This window comes from Prionailurus bengalensis, chromosome D4, assembly GCF_016509475.1.
Source record: "Prionailurus bengalensis isolate Pbe53 chromosome D4, Fcat_Pben_1.1_paternal_pri, whole genome shotgun sequence".
NCBI classification, from domain to species: domain Eukaryota; kingdom Metazoa; phylum Chordata; class Mammalia; order Carnivora; family Felidae; genus Prionailurus; species Prionailurus bengalensis.
In genome coordinates, this window is record NC_057359.1 from 38,454,853 (window position 1) to 38,477,565 (window position 22,713).

At 40.5% G+C, this 22,713-nt stretch overlaps 1 protein-coding gene across 20 annotated transcripts in view; it reads right to left on the bottom strand.

Moving 5' to 3' along the window:
- The window catches only part of MPDZ (multiple PDZ domain crumbs cell polarity complex component), a 162,605-nt gene that overhangs the window by 16,779 nt on the left and 123,113 nt on the right, over positions 1–22,713 (bottom strand). For 8 of the 20 annotated variants that reach the window (XM_043566183.1, XM_043566172.1, XM_043566181.1 and 5 more), the window contains 8 exons: positions 15,505–15,667; positions 13,500–13,696; positions 12,276–12,367; positions 11,965–12,055; positions 9,509–9,589; positions 1,284–1,376; positions 1,125–1,199; positions 221–392 (listed from right to left, as the gene is read on the bottom strand). In XM_043566183.1, coding sequence (XP_043422118.1) covers positions 221–392; positions 1,125–1,199; positions 1,284–1,376; positions 9,509–9,589; positions 11,965–12,055; positions 12,276–12,367; positions 13,500–13,696; positions 15,505–15,667 — 964 coding nt within the window. Of the gene's footprint in view, positions 1–220; positions 393–1,124; positions 1,200–1,283; positions 1,377–9,508; positions 9,590–11,964; positions 12,056–12,275; positions 12,368–13,499; positions 13,697–15,504; positions 15,668–17,895; positions 17,968–18,709; positions 18,809–22,713 lie in introns of all 20 variants that reach the window. The other 12 variants (XM_043566170.1, XM_043566169.1, XM_043566167.1 and 9 more) reach the window with 2 other exon arrangements.

Sequence of the window (22,713 nt, forward strand, 5' to 3'; positions counted from 1 at the left end):
GCTGGATGGGTTTCCCAAGCCCATATGTCTGGTTAGCGTACAGCCCACAGACTCCCTGCCTGGAAGTCCAGCACTCTTTCTTCAGGAGCTCCTCTCTTTATACCACCTTGTCACCAAAGTGTTCCCTGTCTACAGCCTTTCAAACAGTGAGTTACACACAGGCAGGTGGCTCCCAAGTAGGAACCAGCTCTGAGGTTAAGTGCACCATACAAGCCCTTACTTCGGATGGACTCCGGTTCCGGGGAGCCAGAAGCTGGGGGCATCGGAGACAAGGAGCTGCTCTTTTCTCCACTGGCTGTACCAGCTGCTGAAGCAACAGCCTGGGAGTCTGGATTCTCAGCACGAATGGTAAGTTTCACTGTTGTCTTTGCTGTTTTCAAAAGGCTAATGAACTGGCGGGGTGTCGGTATGGCAGGGAAACAAAATTCAAAAGCAAATTAGTAGACATACCAGTAAGTCACTATTATAGTTGGAATCTCTTTCCTTGTCAGAACTTGACGAGTCAAGAAAGAATGGTTGTAGTTTCAGAGTAAGGAAAACGATGCAACCAAAGAATCAAGCCAAAGGGAAAGTGAGAATACAGACGCATGGGTTAAAGGGTCCAACCTTAGACAATTATTAAAACTGAATTTAAAAAATGATTTAAGCTTCTTGCTGGCCAATGTAGAAACAAAAACATTTGCACACCAAATCTCACAAGAAACACAGCTTTTTTTCTAGCACTTATATATGAAAGGCCTAAGTGAGTCTACTAGTAAGTACAGACATAGGGAATATTTATTGGAGCAAATATTCATAAAAATTCCTTTGATCTTAACACTAAGTTGATCTTTATTTAGAAATGCAAGTTTTTCTAAGGGAAAATGGAAATGATATTTATCAAAAACATCCACTGAACACTGGACTTACTAGGCAAGAGAAAATATCTTAACATCATTCCATCGGAAAATAGAAAACAGAAATTGGAGGATTTCCAAATAATCTCTTTTCTTCCTTAACGACATCGGTCTAACATAGCTACATGGTCCCAATTCCCTATGATCACATACACACAGACACACACAAACACTGGCCACGCCCATGGACGGGTTTACAGCATTATTTGCTTTCTTTTGGAAAAGTACCTTTTCAACAGGATAGCCAACAACAACTTCATCATCTACAGCCAATATCTGATCTCCAACTTTCAGCCGTCCATCCTGAATGGAAACATGTAAGATTTGGGGCGATCTTATAGAAGTAATTCCCTTCTCCACCACTTTATGACCGTGAGAAAGCCTCACCTTGGCTGCCGCCCCATGTTCTGTCAGACTCTTTATGATGACTCCGCTGAGCGTATCTTCTTCACTGATAGCAATGCCCAAACCCCCTTGATCCTAGAGAAATAGGAACAACTTAGAAGACTTGAAACAGATTAAATTTATCGAAAGGAAAGCTATGTGGCCATTACTTCTAAACATTATCTTCCACCCAAGGGCTAGAAAACTGATTAGAGCCATTCTAAAGTTCATTAATAAAAATCTCTTCTTAAGCAAACTTTCAAGTTTTTTAATGGGAAGGAATTCTCTTCCATCAACTATTCAAATGTATTCATTCCCCCATATGTACACTGTTTCTAGTATATTTAGCATATATATCCAGTTACACATCTCCAGTAACTTTAGAAAAATATCCAGGGAACAAAATGCATTCAATAACTCAATAAACATACAACATTTGCCAATGTAGTTCTGTGTAACTGGCTGACGGCATAAGTCATTTAAAACCAAATCAAAGTATCCTGCTTCCTCTTTGTGGCCTACAACTTAGAAATAACAACCCAAACTGGCCCCTTCATCCTGCCCTTCTTCCTGGAGCAGACAGACTGCAATTACTTCTGCGTGCTCTGTCCTTTCTGGGGCTGAATGCCCAGCGTTGTTTCCCCAGACACTTGTGTTTTGATTTGGTGCAGAGTGAAAACACTCTCAACCCTGAGCCCAAAGACGTGCACTGAAAACCTGCCAAGCCTAGAGAGCCATCCATGTTTTGTCTATATTTTCCACATTTTCTTCTATCAAGACCAAATGTTCAATAGTATTGGCTTTTACATTTCTTTAATGTTTACATTAATAAAATTAAAATAGGGTTTTGGATATTTTCATTCTGGTTAGAGCTAGCAACCTTTTTCATTGTAGTTTCTACCCAGAAATGTAAAATGTAAAGCAAATGTAAAGCAAAAGAGGGAAAGGGAAATCTTGCCGTGATTTCTACGAAATGTACACATGAGAGCCAACCAAGCCATTGGGCCTCTGGGACCATGACCATGACACCAGGTAAGGTCGCACCGCCATTTGAAAGACTATCAACACTGTGGCTTTTCTGAGGTAGACTATTCATCATAGACTTTCAGACTGTCACTGGGCATCTCTCTCTACCACTGCTCTCTTTCCAGACAATCAGTCACATGCATAAGGCAGAGAAAATTGCACTTTTGGGGTGAGAAGAGCTCAGTTCTAATTTACTTTCTGCCTACCTGCAGGAGTTTGGATAAGCCACATAACATGTCTGAACCTCAGTTTTCTTATCTGAATAAAGGAGTAATGATGCAGGTGACCCTTGAACAACATGGGGGCTGGGGTGCTGATCCCCCTCTGCACAGGTGCAAACCCATGCATAACTGCTGACTCCTCCAAAGCTGAACTACCAACAGCCTACCACAGAATGGAAGTCTTATTATTGATAACATAAATGGCTGAGTAACGCATTTTGCATGTTATATCATTGTATACTGTGTCTTCCGATGAAGTAAGCTAGAGAAAAGAAAATGTTAAGAAAATCATAAGGAAGAGAAAATAAACTGCAGTGCTATCCTTTATTATCAAAAATGCCCACATATAAATGGACCCACACAGTTCAAACCCATGCTGTTCTTGCCCAACCATGACATTGCTCTGAGGATCGGATGTGATAAGAAAGGGATCGGAAACTTGATGCGCTATATACAGTATACGTTCCTTCTGCTTGTTACTCTACAGAATGTAACTGGATTTACTCCAGATAAATTCTCTCAACTTGCCAGGATTTTGAGACCTGAATCCTGATTTAGTGGTAAAAGAATCAGGATTAATGAGTAGGAAGGTGAATGTGCTACCAAAAAGATAAAATCCCAATGCCAATGCCAAGTGCATCTAATATAGTTAAACATTCTATTTGGGATTTTCTACACCAATGGTCTTTCCTATTACCACAAAGAAATATTTGTTTGAGTATTACTCTGTATCTACAATGATTGTATGTACTCAACTCTGGGATTTGATTCTATTATTGCCTATTCACTTACCTGCAGTCAGGAAAGTATTTTACTAGTACAGTGAGCATTTGCTGGTTGTTTGCTTAATGCCCATTCTCATCTTACTCTTTTGTATAAGCTCATACATTTGTTTTCAAGAATATCCAGCCCCATTCCCCCTGCTGCCTCAAATAACATACAGGAGCTCGCTCTCTCTCTCTCTCTCTCTCTCTCTCTCTCTCTCGCTGGCTCTCTTCCTCTCTGCCTACGTGTTGGGTGGTGGTTTTAAAATATATATACAGGGGTGTCTGGGTGGCTCAGTAGGTTAAGCATCTGACTTCGGCTGAGGTCCTGATCTCATGGTTTGTGTGTTCAAGCCCTGCGTCAGGCTCTATGCTGACAGCTCAGAGCCTGGAGCCTGCCTCAGATTCCGTGTCTCCCTCTCTCTCTGCTCCTCCCCCACTCACATACACGCATGTGCAGGCTCTCTCTCACAAATAAACATTAAAAAAATTAAGAAATAAATAAAAAAGATAAATAAAATATGTATACAAACTCTTCACCATTCCTCCCTTCAAGAAGGAGATGCTGAAATGTGGGCTGGATTTGGTTGCCTGATTATAAAATACAGAACAGAAAGAATGGTGTGTAATTTCACAACTATGTCAAAAGGCCCTGGGGCTTCTCCTTACTCTCCCTCTTAGATGACCTGCTCTGAGGGAAGCCGGTTCCCTGTCATGAGGACATGAAAGCAGCACCTCAGAGAGGCAATGGGAACCTCCTGCCAACAGTCATTTAAGCAAACCAGCCCGGATGCGGATCCTGTAGCCTCCGTCAAGCCTTCAGATGCCTGCAGCCCTTAGCTGGCCGTTCGTTGGCAAAATGTACAACAGAGTCTCACCAGACCACCCAGTTGAACTGCTCCCCAATTCCTGATCCACAGAAACAGAGATAATAAATGTCTATTGTTTTAAGCTCCTAAATTTTGTGGTGAGTCATTATGTAACAGTGGATAAATGACCCCAAGGATGGAGCGTGAATGAGTGAAGTCCATAGTACAATTCCAGTCCCCTGGCCACAGTCCCTATAGCTCAAGAGCAGGCATATGATCTGAACTGGCTTAACAGCACGGGTCTCAGGACTTGTGCTCCGCATTTTGGGACAGCCACTCTGCCCCCACCCTGCATGTGGAAGAAGTGGCACATGACCCCAACTGTGGTTGGCAGCCGTTGTAAAACTGAGAGAAGACCAGCCCGGGGATACCGCTGACCCTTCACGGCTGTGCAGGGAGGAGAAGAACTGGTTCTTGACAACACGACAGAGCCACAGGATCAACTATCCCTGAGGATCGCTGCCCAGTAACCGGAGCCCATAAATCCCCTTCTTTGACTAAGCCTGTCGGAGGAAGTTGGTTTTTCTTGTTGTTGTTTTTGTTATTGGCAACAGGCAGAGTCCTAAAAGGAACAATAAGGCGCACACCTGCAAATGCGAAATGTTCCAATTCCACCTGGAGTCCTATAAAAATAAGCATGTGTATACATATATACAGACGTTACTGGTATCAGAAGAACAGGATAAAACACGGGTAAAGGATAACAGGGCATGAGAGCAATGTCTTAGCTAACTGCTTAGCTCTCCACCTCACTTCTGCCACAGTACATACAGTACTTAACAGAAAAAGAGCTGAGAAGCACTGTTCTGAGCCAGTTATTAAAACACCACCATACAGAGAAGGTGAAACAAATTAAGGGACCAAATTATTTATGGAGCAACAGTTGTATAATTAAACAGCTAGAAAAGAGTGAACAAGAATTAAAAGTGCAACAAAGCTAAACTCCTATTATTGTCAGGAGAGCTATTTTGAAGTTGGAACATTCCCCCCAAAATTCTCAATGCTATTTGAAGACTTTTAGCCTATAAAACTGTGTGGACACGAAACCTATCTCTGACAACCATGTAAGGTTGTCACCTGCTTTGATGTATAGGTACTTTCCTAGGACAATGTGTACTAAAAAATCAATCTTTCTTTAATCAAAAATATTTCGTCTGATAAACTGAACTGGCATTTCAGTCAACACTAAGGGTTCAGATTATATACATTATAAACTTTGTTTATACTTCTATTTTCTCACTTCAAAAGGGGGGGGGTTAAAAAGAAAAAAAAGATGATCAACCTGTCTCAAGTGTTTAAGAAGTCAAAACAGAACTAGAAATGACCTGTTACTACAATTTCTGTTTTGGAACAATAACAAAAACTATTCTCCCCTCCTTGTACTCTTCAAGTACACTTGACATCTTTCCTTTGTGCACACGTGGCATGTAAGCATCCGTGCATTCCTCCTTCTTGCATACTTGGCATGAACTATGGTACCCCATACTATATAACCCCCCACTTGTGATGGGATTAAAAGTATGGCAGTTTCTTCCTTTTTAACGTGTTTGCAATATAGACGTACAGAAAATTTACCCACATGAATGTTCACTGCAAGAGACATGCTCTTGAGCTATGATTCGTTAAATGACAAATAAATGAAGATATTACTAGTAAGCATTACATAGGCCAGAATGTTGAAGGGGTATGAAAAAATAAACAGGCATTAGATTAAACTAGGTCTTGAGTTATCCAGGGTGTAGATAAGCTAAAAGAAAGCAGAAGGGCATCCCAAGTGCAGAGGCAAGGAGGGATGAATTCTCAAAATAAATCTCCATGGGCTCTTGATACAAGTCAGTCTGAATGAAGTAGAAGACTCATAAGACACAGGTCTTTTGGAAAGGTGAATGGGCCCTGGTGCAAGTTGAAACAAGGAATGGCAAATGTAAGACTAGAGTTTAAGTTCTAGCGGTAGGTACCATTTTGAGTTATGGGAACTGTTACAAGTGGGAAAAGCCAAACCAATCGCACAGGGTTGCTGAGAAGTATAGAACACAGTGCACGTGTGACTTTACCTTTAATTTTTTTCAAATAAACGTAATTTTTCAAAATACTGGGAGTATAAAGGACACAGACCTGCAGATGACGTATGAATGCTAGAAGATTGGTTAATTCTCCCTTCTTTGCTTTCTTGCATTTTCTTTCCAGAGTCGACTAATAATGGGGTTCAGAGTGGACAGGCTTATACCATATGCAATCTCTTAACATGTCATTTTTAGCAAGGGCTTCCTCCAAGGCTACATTCTGTGGAGCATTCAGAACCTCATGGTTAAAATATTAACTTGCAAATAATAACTCAAACTGTGCCAAGTGTAAAGGCTGCTTTAGGCAAATAGGCTTGGGTGACGGAATGTAGAAAGAGCCCACAGCGACCCCCTGGCTGAATACAGGCAGGCTCATCAGGTGACCCCCCCCCCCTCAAAATATCCACAGGCCCTAACTAACCAATAGGCTACTTATAACCAGGCACAGTTACCCAAACAGGGAAAATTCCATTTGTTGCCTTACCTCCTCACCTTCTCACTTTAACTATAGCCCCCAGTCCCTCCCTGGTTGCAGACAGCCTCTCCTTTGCTGTCCTGCCTACTGCTCCCCTGCGGCATGTTCAGTAAATTTCTATCTTCCTTGTTCTACTACAAGTAAATGCTTTTACCACCTGTGCCATTGGCTTCCACCAGATCGTCACCCCACATGTGGGGGCCCCCATATGATCAGGAGACACATCACATTTACACACCACGCTAAGTGCTTTATACAAATTCTTTCGTTTAATCTTTACAAAAATACTTCCAATATAAAGGTATTATTATTTCCCTATACTGTAGGTAAGGAAACTGAGGCCCAGAAAAGCCAAGTGGCTCCAAAAGCCCACATTTTAAGTCATAGTTGATTGCTTCTTCTGTCAGCTGATCTTAAAAGATCCTTGAATATTCCCCTTTATTCACTTTGGCTTTCATCAATAAACACATTTCAGTTACCGAGCTTCAGATGTGTTTGAAATCGACATATAATCAGAAGCTTTCTGTGGGCAATAAAATCTGACATTCTTCCAAGTTCTTAGGTTTCCCCCACAGCAACTATTTCAGAAAGGGAAGTGTACATGTTAGACAACTGCTGAATAAATCAGCAGTAGGCTAAAGACAGAGAATAGCTCTTAAGCTGCTATAGAATGAGGGCAGCTTGTCCATTAGCTTGAAGAATCTCAGAAGTAACCCCTGAAACAAGCAGCCCCATCTACAGAAGAGGAGAGCGGGGACCAGTGATATCAAGCTTCCAAGTGATTTATGGGAGATCACTCAGAAGGGCTTCTGACAAAGCAGGCCTCTGTCCACCCCACTGCTGAATGCCAGGTCAAGAGACTTTATCTGTCTGGGAATGGAAGTCCTTGAAAGATTCTGAACAGGGGATCAGGACGATTAAACATCTAAAGAACACCTTCATCAGGCAGCCTGAGGCAGGAGGAGAAAGCATCACAAAAAAACAGTGTCAACAAGCAGTTAGACATCTCCCTCTCTGCCAGCTTATTCCTTCCTAATAATAAAAACAACAACAACAACAACAACAACAACAACAACAAAAACAGGCAGTGTTGATGTATGTGTGCAAGGTTCTAGACTCTTCACACAACATAATTTCATTCCCAGTACAACTCTATGAGGCGAGCACTACTATCATCTCCATTTGGTAGAGGGGAAGTTTTCCAGATTAAGAACCCTATCCAAGGTCCCAGCCTGTAAGAGGCAAAAGAGGGCTCCGACTCGGAAGGTTTGGCTCTAAATCTGCCTGTTCAGCTGCTACTGGGTTCTGTTCCTTATTCATCTGTTTAGCTGGGTCATTCCACCAACACTTCCTGGGTACTCATATTCTAAACCCTCGGTAAATAAATTAAATCAGTGCCATGAAAGGTACTTGTAAAAAATATGTATTATTTTGGGCTTTTCTAAAGATACGATAAACCTGTATTTTAAAAAAAGCACACAGTATAATGAATCCAGCCTACATTTAAATGCTTCATAATTAACAAATTGTAGGAAAAAAAAACTGCACTGTTAAATACTATAAATTCTGACACTTCAGGATTTAGGAGGAAAAGGAAACTCAATCTGAAACCAGCAGGAGAGAAAGAAAGGTATCCTCTCTCTTACATGGCAACAGAGCAAGGGGTTCCTGAAGTGTATGAACTTCTCAGTAGAAAAGGCAAAAACTTTAATGACTTGATGTACTTCTCCTTCTACCAGGAGACAAATTGTGCATAATAATGACTTCTCCTACGTGTACTGTAAATGACAGGACCAGGGCAATCCATTTTGCTCATGGTTATTTATTGAAAAAAAGAAACAAAATCAAGAGCCACAGCCTTCCTCCACCCCACCCCTCGCAAATACTTAACAGAGACTGGCTGTGTGCCAGGCATTATGCCAACTCCTTACACACAACTTATTTAACCTCTAAAACTAGGTCAAAGGTGATAGTATCATCTCCAATTTACTGGTGAGAAAACGGAGGCAAAGGAAGATCGCGTAATGTGTCAGGTGTGTACCTGACGAAGCAAGGATCGAAGGTGGACAGACAGACTCTGGAGCCTAGGCGGTAAGCATCACACTGCCCTGCCTCATCGCTGAAGACTGGCGTATGGACCACTTCTCTTCTTTCCGCCCATGGCGAATATCCCACCGCCCCGCCGCCTTCCCCTTCTCCCTGAGCACCCCAGGGCTCTGTGTTCTCCTTCACCTACTGCCTGCCTGTATTCCAGCATGAGCCCGCAGCACCTGAGAGCATTTCTAGGTTTCTGTTCAGGAAACCACTTCTTTGAAGTGGTCATTTGAACCGAAGGTTCAGATCTTTTCAAAAGTAAGTACTTCGCTGATGTTTATCAGTGAAACTTCTAGTAATGGGAGCTTTCGGTTTTATGAAGCACAAAGACTATAACTTGTTTCTTTATTCTTTTTATTTCCTCCACAGCAGGTCTTTGGTGAATGTATCAGAGCAAAGACTGCTAACCGTCATGCTGGGAGATAATCCTAAAGGCAGGAAAAGCTTAGTCCCTGCTAAAGTATCAATTAACACGGTAATTCTCAAACTTCCGTGTGCGCCAGAATCGCCAAGAAGGCTTATAAAAATCCAAACCGCGGTCCACCCCCAGGGTTTCTCATTCCATAGGTGTGGGCGGGCCCAAGCGGCCGTATTTCTAACAAGATCCCAGGTGATGCTGATGCTGCTGCTTGACAGCACACTTCTGAGGGCCAGTAAATTAGACCACTGGTGTGAAGGTGCTCACACCTTTTCATTCCAACGCAAAGCAGACTTACCTTGGGAAGCTCCAGATGCTGCACGTTTGTGAATGAACAGAGGTCCACAGGTGCCTCAGAAGTAGTCACACTTGGTTCGGCCTGACACAGGGAAAGAACGGCAAAATAGACAACCGAGTGTTGTGTATTTTTGCTTAATAAGGGCCACTTCATCAAAATTGTTTCACGTATTAGAGTTCGTTATTATTCTAACATTTCATGACGTTTATGAACATTAGACTCTCTTCAAAATACTAAGAAGGCGTGATTAGACAGCAATTGTTTTTTTTTTTTTTTTAATTTTTTTTTTTCAACGTTTATTTATTTTTGGGACAGAGAGAGACAGAGCATGAACGGGGGAGGGGCAGAGAGAGAGAGGGAGACACAGAATCGAAACGGGCTCCAGGCTCCGAGCCATCGGCCCAGAGCCCGACGCGGGGCTCGAACTCACGGACCGCGAGATCGTGACCTGGCTGAAGTCGGACGCTTAACCGACTGCGCCACCCAGGCGCCCCTTTTTTTTTTTTTTTAATTTTTTTTTTCAACGTTTATTTATTTTTGGGACAGAGAGAGACAGAGCATGAACGGGGGAGGGGCAGAGAGAGAGAGGGAGACACAGAATCGAAACGGGGCGACAGCAATTGTTTTAGACCACAAATTGTTTTAGGCACAAAGCGGCTCTCAAGACTGCCTGCGTTTCCTCTCAGTGAAATCTAACAGCAACCCAGCTACCAAGTGGCGAAACTCGCTTTTTAAACACAGAACACGAGCAGAGGTCCCATTCACTCTTTTCACTCTGTTAGTCATCAAGCGAATTTGGGAGCTATTAAACGTTTTACTTGAAAATTATTAAAACATTCCATTTTCCTAAGGGATATATGCAGCACCATTCACATGAAAATAAAATTTTCTCCTTTCTAATCTTGAGAAATCACTCGCTCGGTGCACCACTGTGAATGACTGCCCAGTTCACCAGAACGAGCGGCCTGCATCGTGTACCAACGTGCCCAGTGTTTGTATGCTCCTTTACGGGACAGTGTTTCCGTATCTGCACCTTCTTCCACCACGATCATCACGGCTTCTCTCATTTTATGCTCTTCATTCTCTATGCCTCCTTTCACTCATCCTAAACAAGTATTGGAAGCTTTACCACATCAGAACTCCCACCAAAAACTCCAAATTCTAGACTCACCATCTGGCCACTGCCTTCTCTGTCCTAATTTTTTAGCCACCATTTGCTCTCTCAAAAAACACCAGTAATCACCTGGCTACCAGGTCCAATGGACTCTCTTTAGTCATCTCCTCATTTGACCTCTTTGCCACACTCAAGACTGGAGAATGTACCCTTTGGCTGCTATGCAACATGCCCGCTGGTCCTTCCTCATTACCTCTGAGCACTCTTTGTTAGGCTTCCTCCTTATTGCTATTAAATAATTCTGACCTTGGCCTTCTTCTTCTTTCTAAGTGTTTTCTGTACATAAGAGCCTCAGCTCCTGTGGCCAACAAATGACAAATCTGCATCTAAGGGAATTCCTCTCTAAACTCTAGACCCAGTGTCCCCATGTACACTTCTCCCGGGCTCTTCAACAGGCACTTCGTTCTCAAGCAGCCTCAAATAGAATGTTTTCCACTTTTACAGCTATCTGCTTTTTAATATTCTTTTTGGTAAAAGTCAGCCATCCACCAAGTCACCAAGTGAGCCAACCCAAACCTTGCTACATCTTGTCTGTGTCCTTCACCAGCCCATTTCCAGCCCCCAAAGCAGCACCAGACACAAGGCAGATACTCAGCAAGTGCTTGTTGGACAAACAGATCGTCAAACACTCACTGTTCCTCACTGAGTACATTTAGTCAGGGATAAGGTGACACTAAGGTGGATCCTAAATTTCTGAAACTTCTGACATAACCATTTCTTTCTTCTTCTTCTTCTTCCTCCCCCTCCCTTCCCCCCTCCTCCTCCTCTTCAGTTTATCATCTCTTCCCTGCAACCTCTGATTTTTCTCTGTGCCATTTCCAAAGAAGTATTTCAAAATACAATTCTTACTGAGGTCCCCAAGGCCTCAAAGACAAAGTTTCCATCGTGAGTCCCATGGTCTGACCCTATCTCCTCTCTCTCAGCGACCCTTTCCTCACCAGGAACCCACTCCCCCGCTCCCACTATTCAGTGATGCCCTGTGATTTACATTCCTTGCATCAGCCAGAGTCCACACGCCATTCCTCAGTGCATGCCCTCAGTTTGGAGGGTTTCTGCCCCCCCCACATCTTCTACTTCCGACATACACTTCATGTGTCACTTCCCCTAGGGGGTCATTGTCTCTCTCCAGAAGGAGACTTGACAACTTTTTCTACTTTCGTTATTCCCCATGCAGACGCCCACTAGTGGCCTCCACATAAGCAGTGTGCCTATTTACAGGAGTGTTTCTTGTACTAGGCTATAAACTCCTTGGGGGCCAATACCCAATACAGAAAATACATACCTCCTTATTCTGAGAATTCTCTGAGGTAGAAGGCAAAGGTTCTACTGTATTTCCAGGACATACAGCCATCTGACTTACCGCATCTTTATTTCTAAAAGAAAGAGTATTGACCTATCATAGCATAATGATTCATATTATATTCATTCTTTTACTTGAGGACTCAGAAGGATTATTAGAGAAAATTCTGCAACCTCAAAGACTTTGGACTATAACACTCATACATTTATAAATGTCTTATTTTCATTCAAAAGAACTCTGAATTGAAAGCCTAATCAAAAATACTTAGTAAACCAGAAAAAGAAAGTGCTTACCTGATAAAAATTATTTTTACTTTAGAAGGGGCACATTTAATGATTGAAGAAGCATTCTGATGACTTCTTCCATATAAAATTTGACCATTGATCTATGAGAAACAAATAGCATTAATTGAGCCTGAAATTTTAATTTTGCTCATTTCTTATCACCTTATCTAGCTAATATACAGGTCATTTTTTTTCTTCCTATAAAATATTGTATGTATGTCTCTTCCAAGAACATGAACCTAACTCTGAAGGAGAGTAAAGAAAAGCTCATGTTTGAAGCTGACGTTACGATGACGTGTGTGTAGTGTGATCCCCATAGACAACAGAGGCAGCACTTGGACTGTAAAAAAAAAGCACAGCAAGCTTCCTGGAGGGCACTGGGGTTCCAGCATGTTCTGTCAAAGCAAGGGCTCTCCTGGAAGCACTAGTGACCTCCGCAGATCATCAAGGGAAGTCCCTGTGGTCGCAGATCTTAGTTAGTCTCAAGAATCAGGCCCTGGGATTGGCCGCTGGGAGAAGCACTCCAGCAGACCAGGGATTTGGGAAGCAGAACGTGCCCAAGCAGAACAGTACCTAATGGAAACTTCCCGTCATCTAGTCACTTAGCCCCTGCTGACTGAGCCTTCCTGGCCAAGGGAGAAGCACACAGGAGTGCAAGGAAGAGTATTAAGGCAATATAAAGACACGTGGATCCCAGCCTCCAGGAGGCAAGGACAAACAAAACAAGCACATGTGATTCTAAACACTATAAAGTCTGGTCCAGAAATTTATTTGGTTTGGAGGGCTGAGTTATTGTTTTTGTTATTTAGCCTTAACCTTGACCCCACCTCACCCGACCCCTATCGCTTCTACCACTAGGAATTCAACTTCCAGAACGTCCAGTGGGTCAATCTCATTACTAAGGAGTGATTGGTCGTTTGGCTTTTCAAAAGCTCCTAATAAAAATGCAGCACACAAAAAAATGTTTTTGAAGTGTGATCTTTATTACCGTCTTGGGGCAAAAATTGTTTCTGGTGCGACACAGTCACAACCTTTTAATGGAAGTTAATGGGAACATGGACTCTACTTAGCAGAGATTTGGTTTAGAGCCAAACTTGCTGCAGCACATCTATTTTATTAGGCAAGCAACAGTTTTCTCAGTCACCATATGAGGCCCGGGTGGATTTTCTGGAAACTGATGACTCCAGTGCACCAATTCAGCAATGAATTCAGCATTTTCCATTAAGAATTTACCTCTAGAAGCTCGTCTGCAATCTGCAGTCGACCATCTTTCCCAGCTGCTCCATTTGGATCGATCCCCACTATAAAGACACTCATCCTGGATCGGTCTTTGTTTCCAGCAAGACTTAGACCCAAACCACTACGACCTTTCTCCAGTTCAATCATATGGAGCTCTCCTGTTAGGGTTCCATAACGCTCTCTGATATTTTCTACGCACAACAAAACAACAACAACAACAAATTATAGGTTAATTCACAGCCAGATGTTTTACTATGGAGGGTCATCTGGCTTCAAAAGAGCATTACTTGGACCAAAATGTAAATCCTTGGCAGTTAAGGAAAGCTAAGAAAAATCTGGTCCCCTAGGCGTCAAGACTGGGTTCCTGGAGTACCCAAACTCTGAGGAATTTCTTTGCATCTAGTGTGCAGACAGTATCCTGTCTAATTAATCAGCTCATCTGGGTGATCAGGCCCAAGAGATTCATTATTAACCAACTCTCAAAAGACTCTGATTAAAACAAAGCACTAGTTTATCATTCACAGAGAAGAGAACATTCTTCTCAGTGAAGGATTTATCTTCACTGATCAGTGGAGACATCTCTCCCATAGAAAAACTGACCTATGTGTGTCACACCATGTTGGGCAGCTGCTTGGTACATACACCCAGAATAAAGAGGATGCATTGTCTTATTGCACAGAGCCATTAGGCCAGGACAAATCAATGTACCCGTCTCAGATTTAGGACCCATGTCTTCAGTAGATGAGACCATTCAACTCTCCCATCCCACATGTTCAAGAGGTACAATTTATTCTTGAATCTGAGAGGGCAAGGCTACATGGAGGTGCCCTAGGCCACAGGCCCAGATGAACAACCAGCCAGGAGCCAACACAGATTTCTAGCCATGCGAGTGAGCTACCCTTAAGGCCCAATCCAGCTGAGCCCAGTCGACCACAACACCACAACACAGTAATAACTGTTTCCTTAAGCCCCTAAGTATTGGGGTAGCTTGTGACATGATATTCCCTTTCATGTTTTCTTCAGAGTATATTCTGGCCACCTTAATGGATTAGCAATATACTCTTATTTTATTGAAAACAGACTTAGAAAACTGCAAACTTTACAAATCTTCTCTTAGAAAATGTTACTACACGGCTGATGTCTTGCATTCCATATTGATTCTTACCTGCGCCAACTTCATAAACTGCCATTTCCTGATTGCTTCTAGAATCCAGCGGCACAAAAGCATATACCTGTGCTTCCTAAAAGCATATACCACGGCTTTCTTAAAGGAATTATATTTTTTTAAAACAGAACTTCTTAAAGCACTGATACATGAGTAACTTTTCACTAAATGTTTAATATTTCCTTATAAAAAGGCTTCTTTCATTAGAAAAACAGACACCCCAATGATCCTAAGAATAGCTGCCTTTGAATGCTTCCTGTGCTTCAGACATTGTGGTTTGCACTCCTCAGACATTATCAAATTTGATGTTAGCAACCTGAGGTGAGGACTGAATTTTCAAAAGAGATCTAGCCACTGGGCAAAAACTTAGAGGCAGTTAAACAACTTGCCAAAGGCCCCAAGTTTTTATCTCAACACATACTATGCTACCACCCTAGGCAAGACAATACCAGAGTTCAAGGCAAAATATGAACAGCAACCAAACTTTACAATGAGGAATGTGAGGTCTGGAGAGGGGCAATGACTTGTTCAAGACCACAAGGTGGCGGATTCTGTACTAGGTTCTGAGAGAGTGCCCTGCCCTCTTTAATGTTCATGCAAATGGCAAAATGGGCTTAGCAGGAACGTTGAGTTAGAGGAAAGGAGAATATGATTTCATGCTTTGGGAATGTGGGCTGTATCCAGGCAAAACAAACAGTATTTTTTCCAAACAAAATTGCAGTATATATAACTAAAGCTGAAACATACTTATCCACCCAGGGCATAAGCCTTGAGAAACCCAGAGCTACTTTAATGTCGCTATTATAACTGAATGCATCACAAAAGACAACTTACTCCAGCTGTAACCAAACTCATCCTCTTTGTCCACATCTTCTGAGACTTTGCTTGTGGATGACTGTGTATGATCGCTGCTCATTTCTTTAGACGCTGAAGAAGGGGGTGGAGGCACATTGCACAATGGAGCCTTTTCCGGCTCTGATTCTGACTGACTGGGTGCCTGCGGGAACAAGAAGAATACAGTGGGTATGTGCAGTCTAAGGAAGACCAACGTAAGTAAAAGAAATAAAAGTATAATGTCAAAAACGGGCTTTAAAACACATATATAATCAAAAAATGTATATACAATGGTAGACAGGATTCAGGTAAAGTTTAAATATAGTAAAAAATAGCATAATATATAATAAAAAAGTATAATTCATTAAACTATTATTTGGTATTTTAGGCCAATGATTTTTTTTCAATTTGAAGGCTTAAATGACAAGATAGAAAAAAACTGTGCAAACTTCCCCCTTTGGAAAAAAATTCTCATTCAAAAGTTTTCATAAATATGCAGGGGTCTAGGCGAGATTTTGTGTGTCTAGAAAAGTCTTCCAAGAAATTGGAAAAAAAAATGAACAAATAAGTTAATCAAACAATGAAAGGCATTCAAAGGCTGGCAGTCAGACTATATATAAAGAATTCTTCATCGCTACCTGAATCCTCTCTCCAAATGACTCTCTTAACAAACCCATGAAAATGAGCATTACACGTGCAGGCTCATCTACCAGGGGAGCTGGTTTGTTAGCACAGAGCGCACAGACTCAGATCTGAGGAGCAGGTTTTAAGGGACGGCCCCATCATTCCCTTGCCAAGGGAGTTCACAAGGTAAGTGAGAAAACACAAGAGACCACTTCACACAAACCCAGAGTACGCCATACTTGCTGTCACTTGGGGCTATCGGTCCTACTTCAAAAAAAGGGCTTGGTATCAAGCTCTTATATTGCAGATTATCAAATAGAATATTAGAGTTGGAAAGGCCCATAAGTCACTGAGCTCATTTTATTCATTTTGCAGATGAAAGACCTGAGGCCATGAGATGATGTTGTTCAAAATCACACCGGTACTAGATTTCTTTTAGTTCTTAATCCAATGCGCTTTCCATTATGCCATGCTGTCTCCTCCAACTTCCATAGCTAGTACCTAATCCAACGCTCAGAGATACCCACTTAAAGTTCTAACCATGGTATGAAGCTGTCCCTGATGCCTTGAATCAACATTTTTCCTATTCTTCTTATTTTACCTTTTTTTCATACAAAAATCCCTCTGATATACCTCATTTTATATGTGTGGATCTGGAAAAAGATTTTGATGAAAAAAAAAAACTTCCTATAGAACACATCAGATGATAAGCATGCACAAATAGTTAGACATTGTTAACTCGTGTCAAGAACCAGAATACCACAAAATACACCTAATACTACAACTATATAGCACTGAAGGTGATCTTTCTTTGTTGATTCAGAAACCACGTTAGGATGCTAAGCTGCCCCAAAATGAACCTAATAAATATCAATTACTATTTTTCTGGCAAAGTAACAGAGAGCTCATTGGTAGAGACTTATAGGCAATAGATTTTCAAGTGACAGAATCTACTGTGTTCAAATGTTTGGTTTACACACAGCTGGCCACCCAGACAAAAACTACCACTGCAAACAAAACCCTTGTTATCTTCCCAAATACTGTGCCATAAAACCCTCAAATCAACAACGTACAAATAAAAATGTCCAGCAAACAATCAAGGTTCATTTAACATACTAAGGTAGGGGCGGCGGGGGAGGCAGGGAGTGGGGGAGGGGGGAGTATGGAATTTACTTTTTTTCTGGTTAAAATAAAAACAACTTCTCTATAACAAGAGAGAATATTAGCAAGTATAGGTTAAGCCCATTTGGTTTTTAAAAAGGGGGACAAAATCTGATTTAAACCTCCCATAATTTTAATAAATTTATGGATGCAAACGTTATAGATCTTGCTGCATATCTTTCCTGAGCTGTTAGTTTACTTAAAAATAACAAAATCTGCCTAAAAAACTGTTTAGGAACTGACTTAGGCACACCATTTTCATACCGTGAGTAAACTAAAACGGTGGGTCCTCACATTACTGACTCATCATAAAGGGAATACAAGCCTGTTATTTATATTTACTAAAGGGGCAAGCGATTAGGTGTTCTATTTTACTACTCCCGAAAACCCTCCTTCTGAATGAGATCATGTAATTAGCTTGTGGTTGACACTTAAGATTTATTAACGAAAATACAATTCCTTAACAGAGATTGTTTAGCCTCCATTGGCAAAAAATGCAAAGTGCACTTGAGATCACTCCATGCCATGTATGCACACAAGTGTAACACACACATAGCACACGGTAACACACCTACTTACTCATGGAAATTTCACACTGAGACAAACCTTAAATGGTGTGGGAGCAAAAGGGTTAGTTGGGGAACAACGGAAGATAACTCTACTTGAATTCTGTAATTCCTATAGTAACAGAAAACATATTCCTTCAGATACAACATCTTTGGTTATCCATATTACAATAACATGAAAACCCAATGAATATTCATAAAATGCTTCCTGAAACTGTTGAGAGCTTTCTTCCTTATCATGATCAAATTATCATATAGAGATTCTTGTAAGTAAGTTTTTGTTTCAATTCTGGGTTGATAATTTCATCGGAATATGAGGCTATCCAAGTATAGGTTTACAAGCATTGAAACAGGGGCATGTTTCCTCATTCAGGCATTTATATGGACACACTTTATGAATATTCAACATACTCCTGCATACACACAATTATTTGTGGAGTGATTAACTTACAGAAGGGCTTTTTTAGGACCACCTTGTAGAAGTCTGAGAAGGATTTAAATCAATACAAGGCTTTAAATAAATTATGTGTGAAAGTACTTCATACATTTGGCAACTAACAAAAATTCAAATATCAGGAAATTTAACTCACACCAAAATATAGGAAAGGCACTGGACTCACGATTCTCCCTTACTGTTCAGAAGGGCCATCTAATTTCAGCTATAAAAATGAATATGCTCTGGCAAAAAAAAATGTGCTTATGAAAGGATCTGCATGCCCACTCCAAACACACAGTTTTGCTTTTTTTTTTTTTCCCTGCCCCAATTTAGTAAACAGTGAACTAGGACAAAGGCACAACAAAGAACGAAACATTTGCAAAAGGCAACGAATGGCAAGACAATGGCATTATCCAACCTTGTCAGCGTTGAACTGAAGAGAATCAGCAAATGGGTTAGTGCTGCTGAAGTTGTACTTAGGGTAAAGGTTGTGCGGCAAGGAAGACAAAGGGGATTTCTAAAAGGAAACATAAGAGGCGCTGAGCGCAAAAGAAATATATTTAAAACAACTCAAGTTTTAAGAACAAAGTACTGATTTAAATAACAGTGTGAAATTACTAGATCCAGTCAGATCTAGTCATTAAGAGCAACATCCTATTAAACAGTCTAGAACTAAAGGTTAACCTCTAGCGATCTGGATCTAGACCTCGACCTAAATCTGGCCACGAACTACGTAGGATATGAGTTGGTGAAACTGATACCACATTTCTTTTATTTTCACTGTCACAGACAGAGGCATATACACGTTGCCCAATCTATATATTCATGTATGTCCCATGCATATCAGTAAACAGGTTTCAAGACGAAAACCATAAATGTTTTTTTGTTTACGTTTAAAAGCAAAGTATGCTTCTATTGTAAAACAAAAAAGAAACAGTCTATCTGCTGCAGAATGCAAATTAAACATTTGTCTGCTAGTTCACTGGTAACCTTCATGATTCTTTTATCTTGTTTCCCAGGAAGGAAAATTTTCAAACTTAGATTGGATATTAAGGTTACATCAGGTCAATAGGATTTTTCCCTTTAAAAAGGGAAATCAACAATTTTAAATAAATGAACCACCCTACAGTGGTGTTCTTTATTTCTGCCCTGTTCTTTTTTTTTTGTGGAGGTAGAAACATTGATTTTTAAAGTTTCCTATAAAAGTTCCCATATGAGAGGGAATTTATGAGGCTATGCATATACTGAAGTCCTGCTTTAGAGTGTTTCTCACAGATTTTGTGGCTTGCTTGAGATACTCCCTGAGCTAGGACTACTGGAGTTGAATATATGTATTAAAGGCAGGACGACTGCCAGATAGAATTTAGCATTTTCATAGTTTAAAAAAAAATGAAAGTAATTTCCTTAGCACAATAAATTCTTCTCCTTCTTTTCATACCCGCTATCTTCTTCTTTTATTGACTGTATCTTTCAGGGGAAATTGCAGACATTTAAAATTCATTTTGGCTCCAATTAAATGTTTGTGTTACTTCTGTCTATAAAAAAGCCCTACTGGCAAGCATCAAGAGTAGGGAGAGGTTGTCATGTGACGCCACCCTGTACGGGAGAATACTCTGGAAAGGCTCTATCCTCAGTACGCCTGTACTAAAGCTTATGCCACGTTACCCTTTCAATCTGCTCTTCCTGCAATGTTTTTCCTACAGAGGGAAGATGGGAAAAAGAAATGGGCACAATGACATTTCTGCTCATCTCAACTTTCTCTCTGCTTTTCAGTTTAAATGTCAACTCCTGCTTTACAAAAGAAAAGATCACGAATGCCAAGGAACGCGACCGTTTATTAAGGGTGGGAGAAATGACTAGGCAGAGATTAAAATCATATTCTAAGCAAAATAATTCCATGCTATGGAAGGTGGAAATTATTTCTGATCCTCATACATGAAATTTTTGGGTTTTAAAGTTCCTTTATAATTCTAGAGAATAATTAAAAAAAACATACTGGTAAGAAATGGAATATTTAATGAGAGCTCTCCTTTCCTGTTTTGCTTTTTTTTTTTTTTTTTTAATTTGCAGCTCCTACATAGGATTAGAATTTGGCCCTGATAGCAGAGTATAAAGTACAGCATGAGTACAGCAAATGGAGTGGTAGACCTATTACTATGAAGAGATTTATAGGAACAGGCCATATTCTTTATTAAAAAATCAATGATGAAACTTCTACTTATAGTTCGAAGGGCTGATAAAAACGAAAATGTCATTAACTAAGCCAAAGCATAGGAAAGACAAAACCATTCTCTAGTCCATATTAATAGGGTCTGTCCACCCTTTGGTATGGCCATGTGGTCCAACGGATGGAACTGTCAGTAATAATAAGTACAGAATATATTATTAATTAGCATGAGGATTATTATCATCATTCTCAGTTCTGGGAAATTCTGATTCTTGAATAGTCTAGGTGCCAAAGAGATTGACTATCTTTTCATCCTATGTACAGGATTTTTTTTTGAAGTTTTATTGTATCTACAAAGAAAACATTTTCCATTAAGAGAGTCTTCTGTATTGGTGATTTTTTTTCCCTTTAGATTACTGGAAACATGATTATTTCCACAAGGAAGTAAACCACTGAAAATAGACCTCATTTTAAATGCAAAAGTGATTCTGATTTCCCAAAGCTGAATGCGTATGAAGAGGAGGAAAAATATCTTTCCCCTATTCATCTGAAGTTCTCAGCTCGATCTCTGTAGTAAAAAATGGGATTAACAAGAGAAAAGTACTTATGTTGATTTAATGTTAACTTTCACATGACACAGAGCCTTCATCAGATAATGAAGAACTGAAGCAATAGTTAGACTTGAGGTTTTTTACAGGAGGTTTGCTTAAGAGTGGGAAGTCATGGAAAATATGATGGGACAAAAGAGTATGAACACAGTAGGGAAACTGAGGAAAACTTAGGAAGGTCTCTTCGTTCAGATTCTTCCCAGTGTCCCTCTGTCTTTGGAGGCAGGGATGTTCCTTTCCTCCAGGTATGGGGAGGGCGCCTCTCAGAGGAAGGTTTTACGACCTGCATCAGGGGAGAAGGGGGAGGTCTGAGTCCCTCCAGCACCTGCCTTTTCCTAAATTCCTTTGGCTTAAAATATTCAGTATTCTCTATTTTGGGGTAGCATACTCTGAATCCTGTCACACATAACTTGACTAAACATGTCACTCTAAGAAAGATTTATCCTGGAGTAATTGCTATAAAATCAAGAGTCATTATACCTCAGATAATAAAATAGCGGTATTTTCCAGGTGTATGAGAAAACATCTTCCCAGCTCATTAGAAACTGTGACCAGCATTGAAAGAAATGTCTGCAGTTTAAGTTTTTAAAACTAATATGAAGAATCCTATTCAGCAGTTTACAGTACTGTCCTGCATGATATGCAACTTGGAAATTAAAAATAAAACAAAGGAATAAAACCTACCCACGTACAAAAAAAAATGGTTTTAACTTAAACAGCCATTTGCCAACATCATCATTCTGTATCTACATTGGACACGACAAATGGAAACAAATGTGGAAAGATTTGTAGTTATTTAAACAAACTGAATACCATCTGAAGAGAATTGCAGCATGGTGCAGCCCTACCATTTGGCAGATTTTCTCATCTGAATGGGCAATTATTACCTAACAATAAACAACGGAATGATTAAAAACTGCAGATGTGAAGATAACTGCTCACATGAGGAATGACTAAATTCATTTCTTACAGTAAACCCAGACCAGAGCTACACCTGTCTTGACAACAGAAGGACCGACAGGATAAATCTGGTCACTTCGAATTCCACTGCACAGAATACTGGCGAGTCACTTTTGCTGACCTCATCTACGGAGCTGCCTGCTACTCTCTTTCCATCATTTGAGCACTGGTTGCTTGTATTCTTGTTTTTAAAGTTATAAAATAATTACCTATTTTAAGTTTTAGGAGGTTCTTTTAACTTCCCTCACATATGTTGACATTTTTCTTTTAAATAAAGCTAATTAATGAGCAGGTATTTGAAAGACAACCAGTATGGCAGGGTCTTTTTGTGTTTTGTTTTCTTTTTACTAAAATCCAGAAGTTAGAACCTCTGTGAACTTCAGAACATTTAGGAAGCTCCTGAAATGAGACGCAAACTTTTCAGTGAATGTGTATGGCTCTGAAGAACTTTCCAAGGGGTATGGTTAAGAACTGCTGCACGTGAAAATAAGCGTTTTCAGTGAGACCTAAAGAAGGAATAGCTAAAAAAAAAAACAGTTGTAAACTCTTGGCATCGTTTTCCTCTTCGGAATCGTTAGGGCATATCAAATCCACAAAGCCTTGCTTCGTCTCTTCTCCATCAACGACATTCATTAAATTCATTCATCCTACTTTCTCGAATATTTCTTCAAGCCATTTTACCTGTCA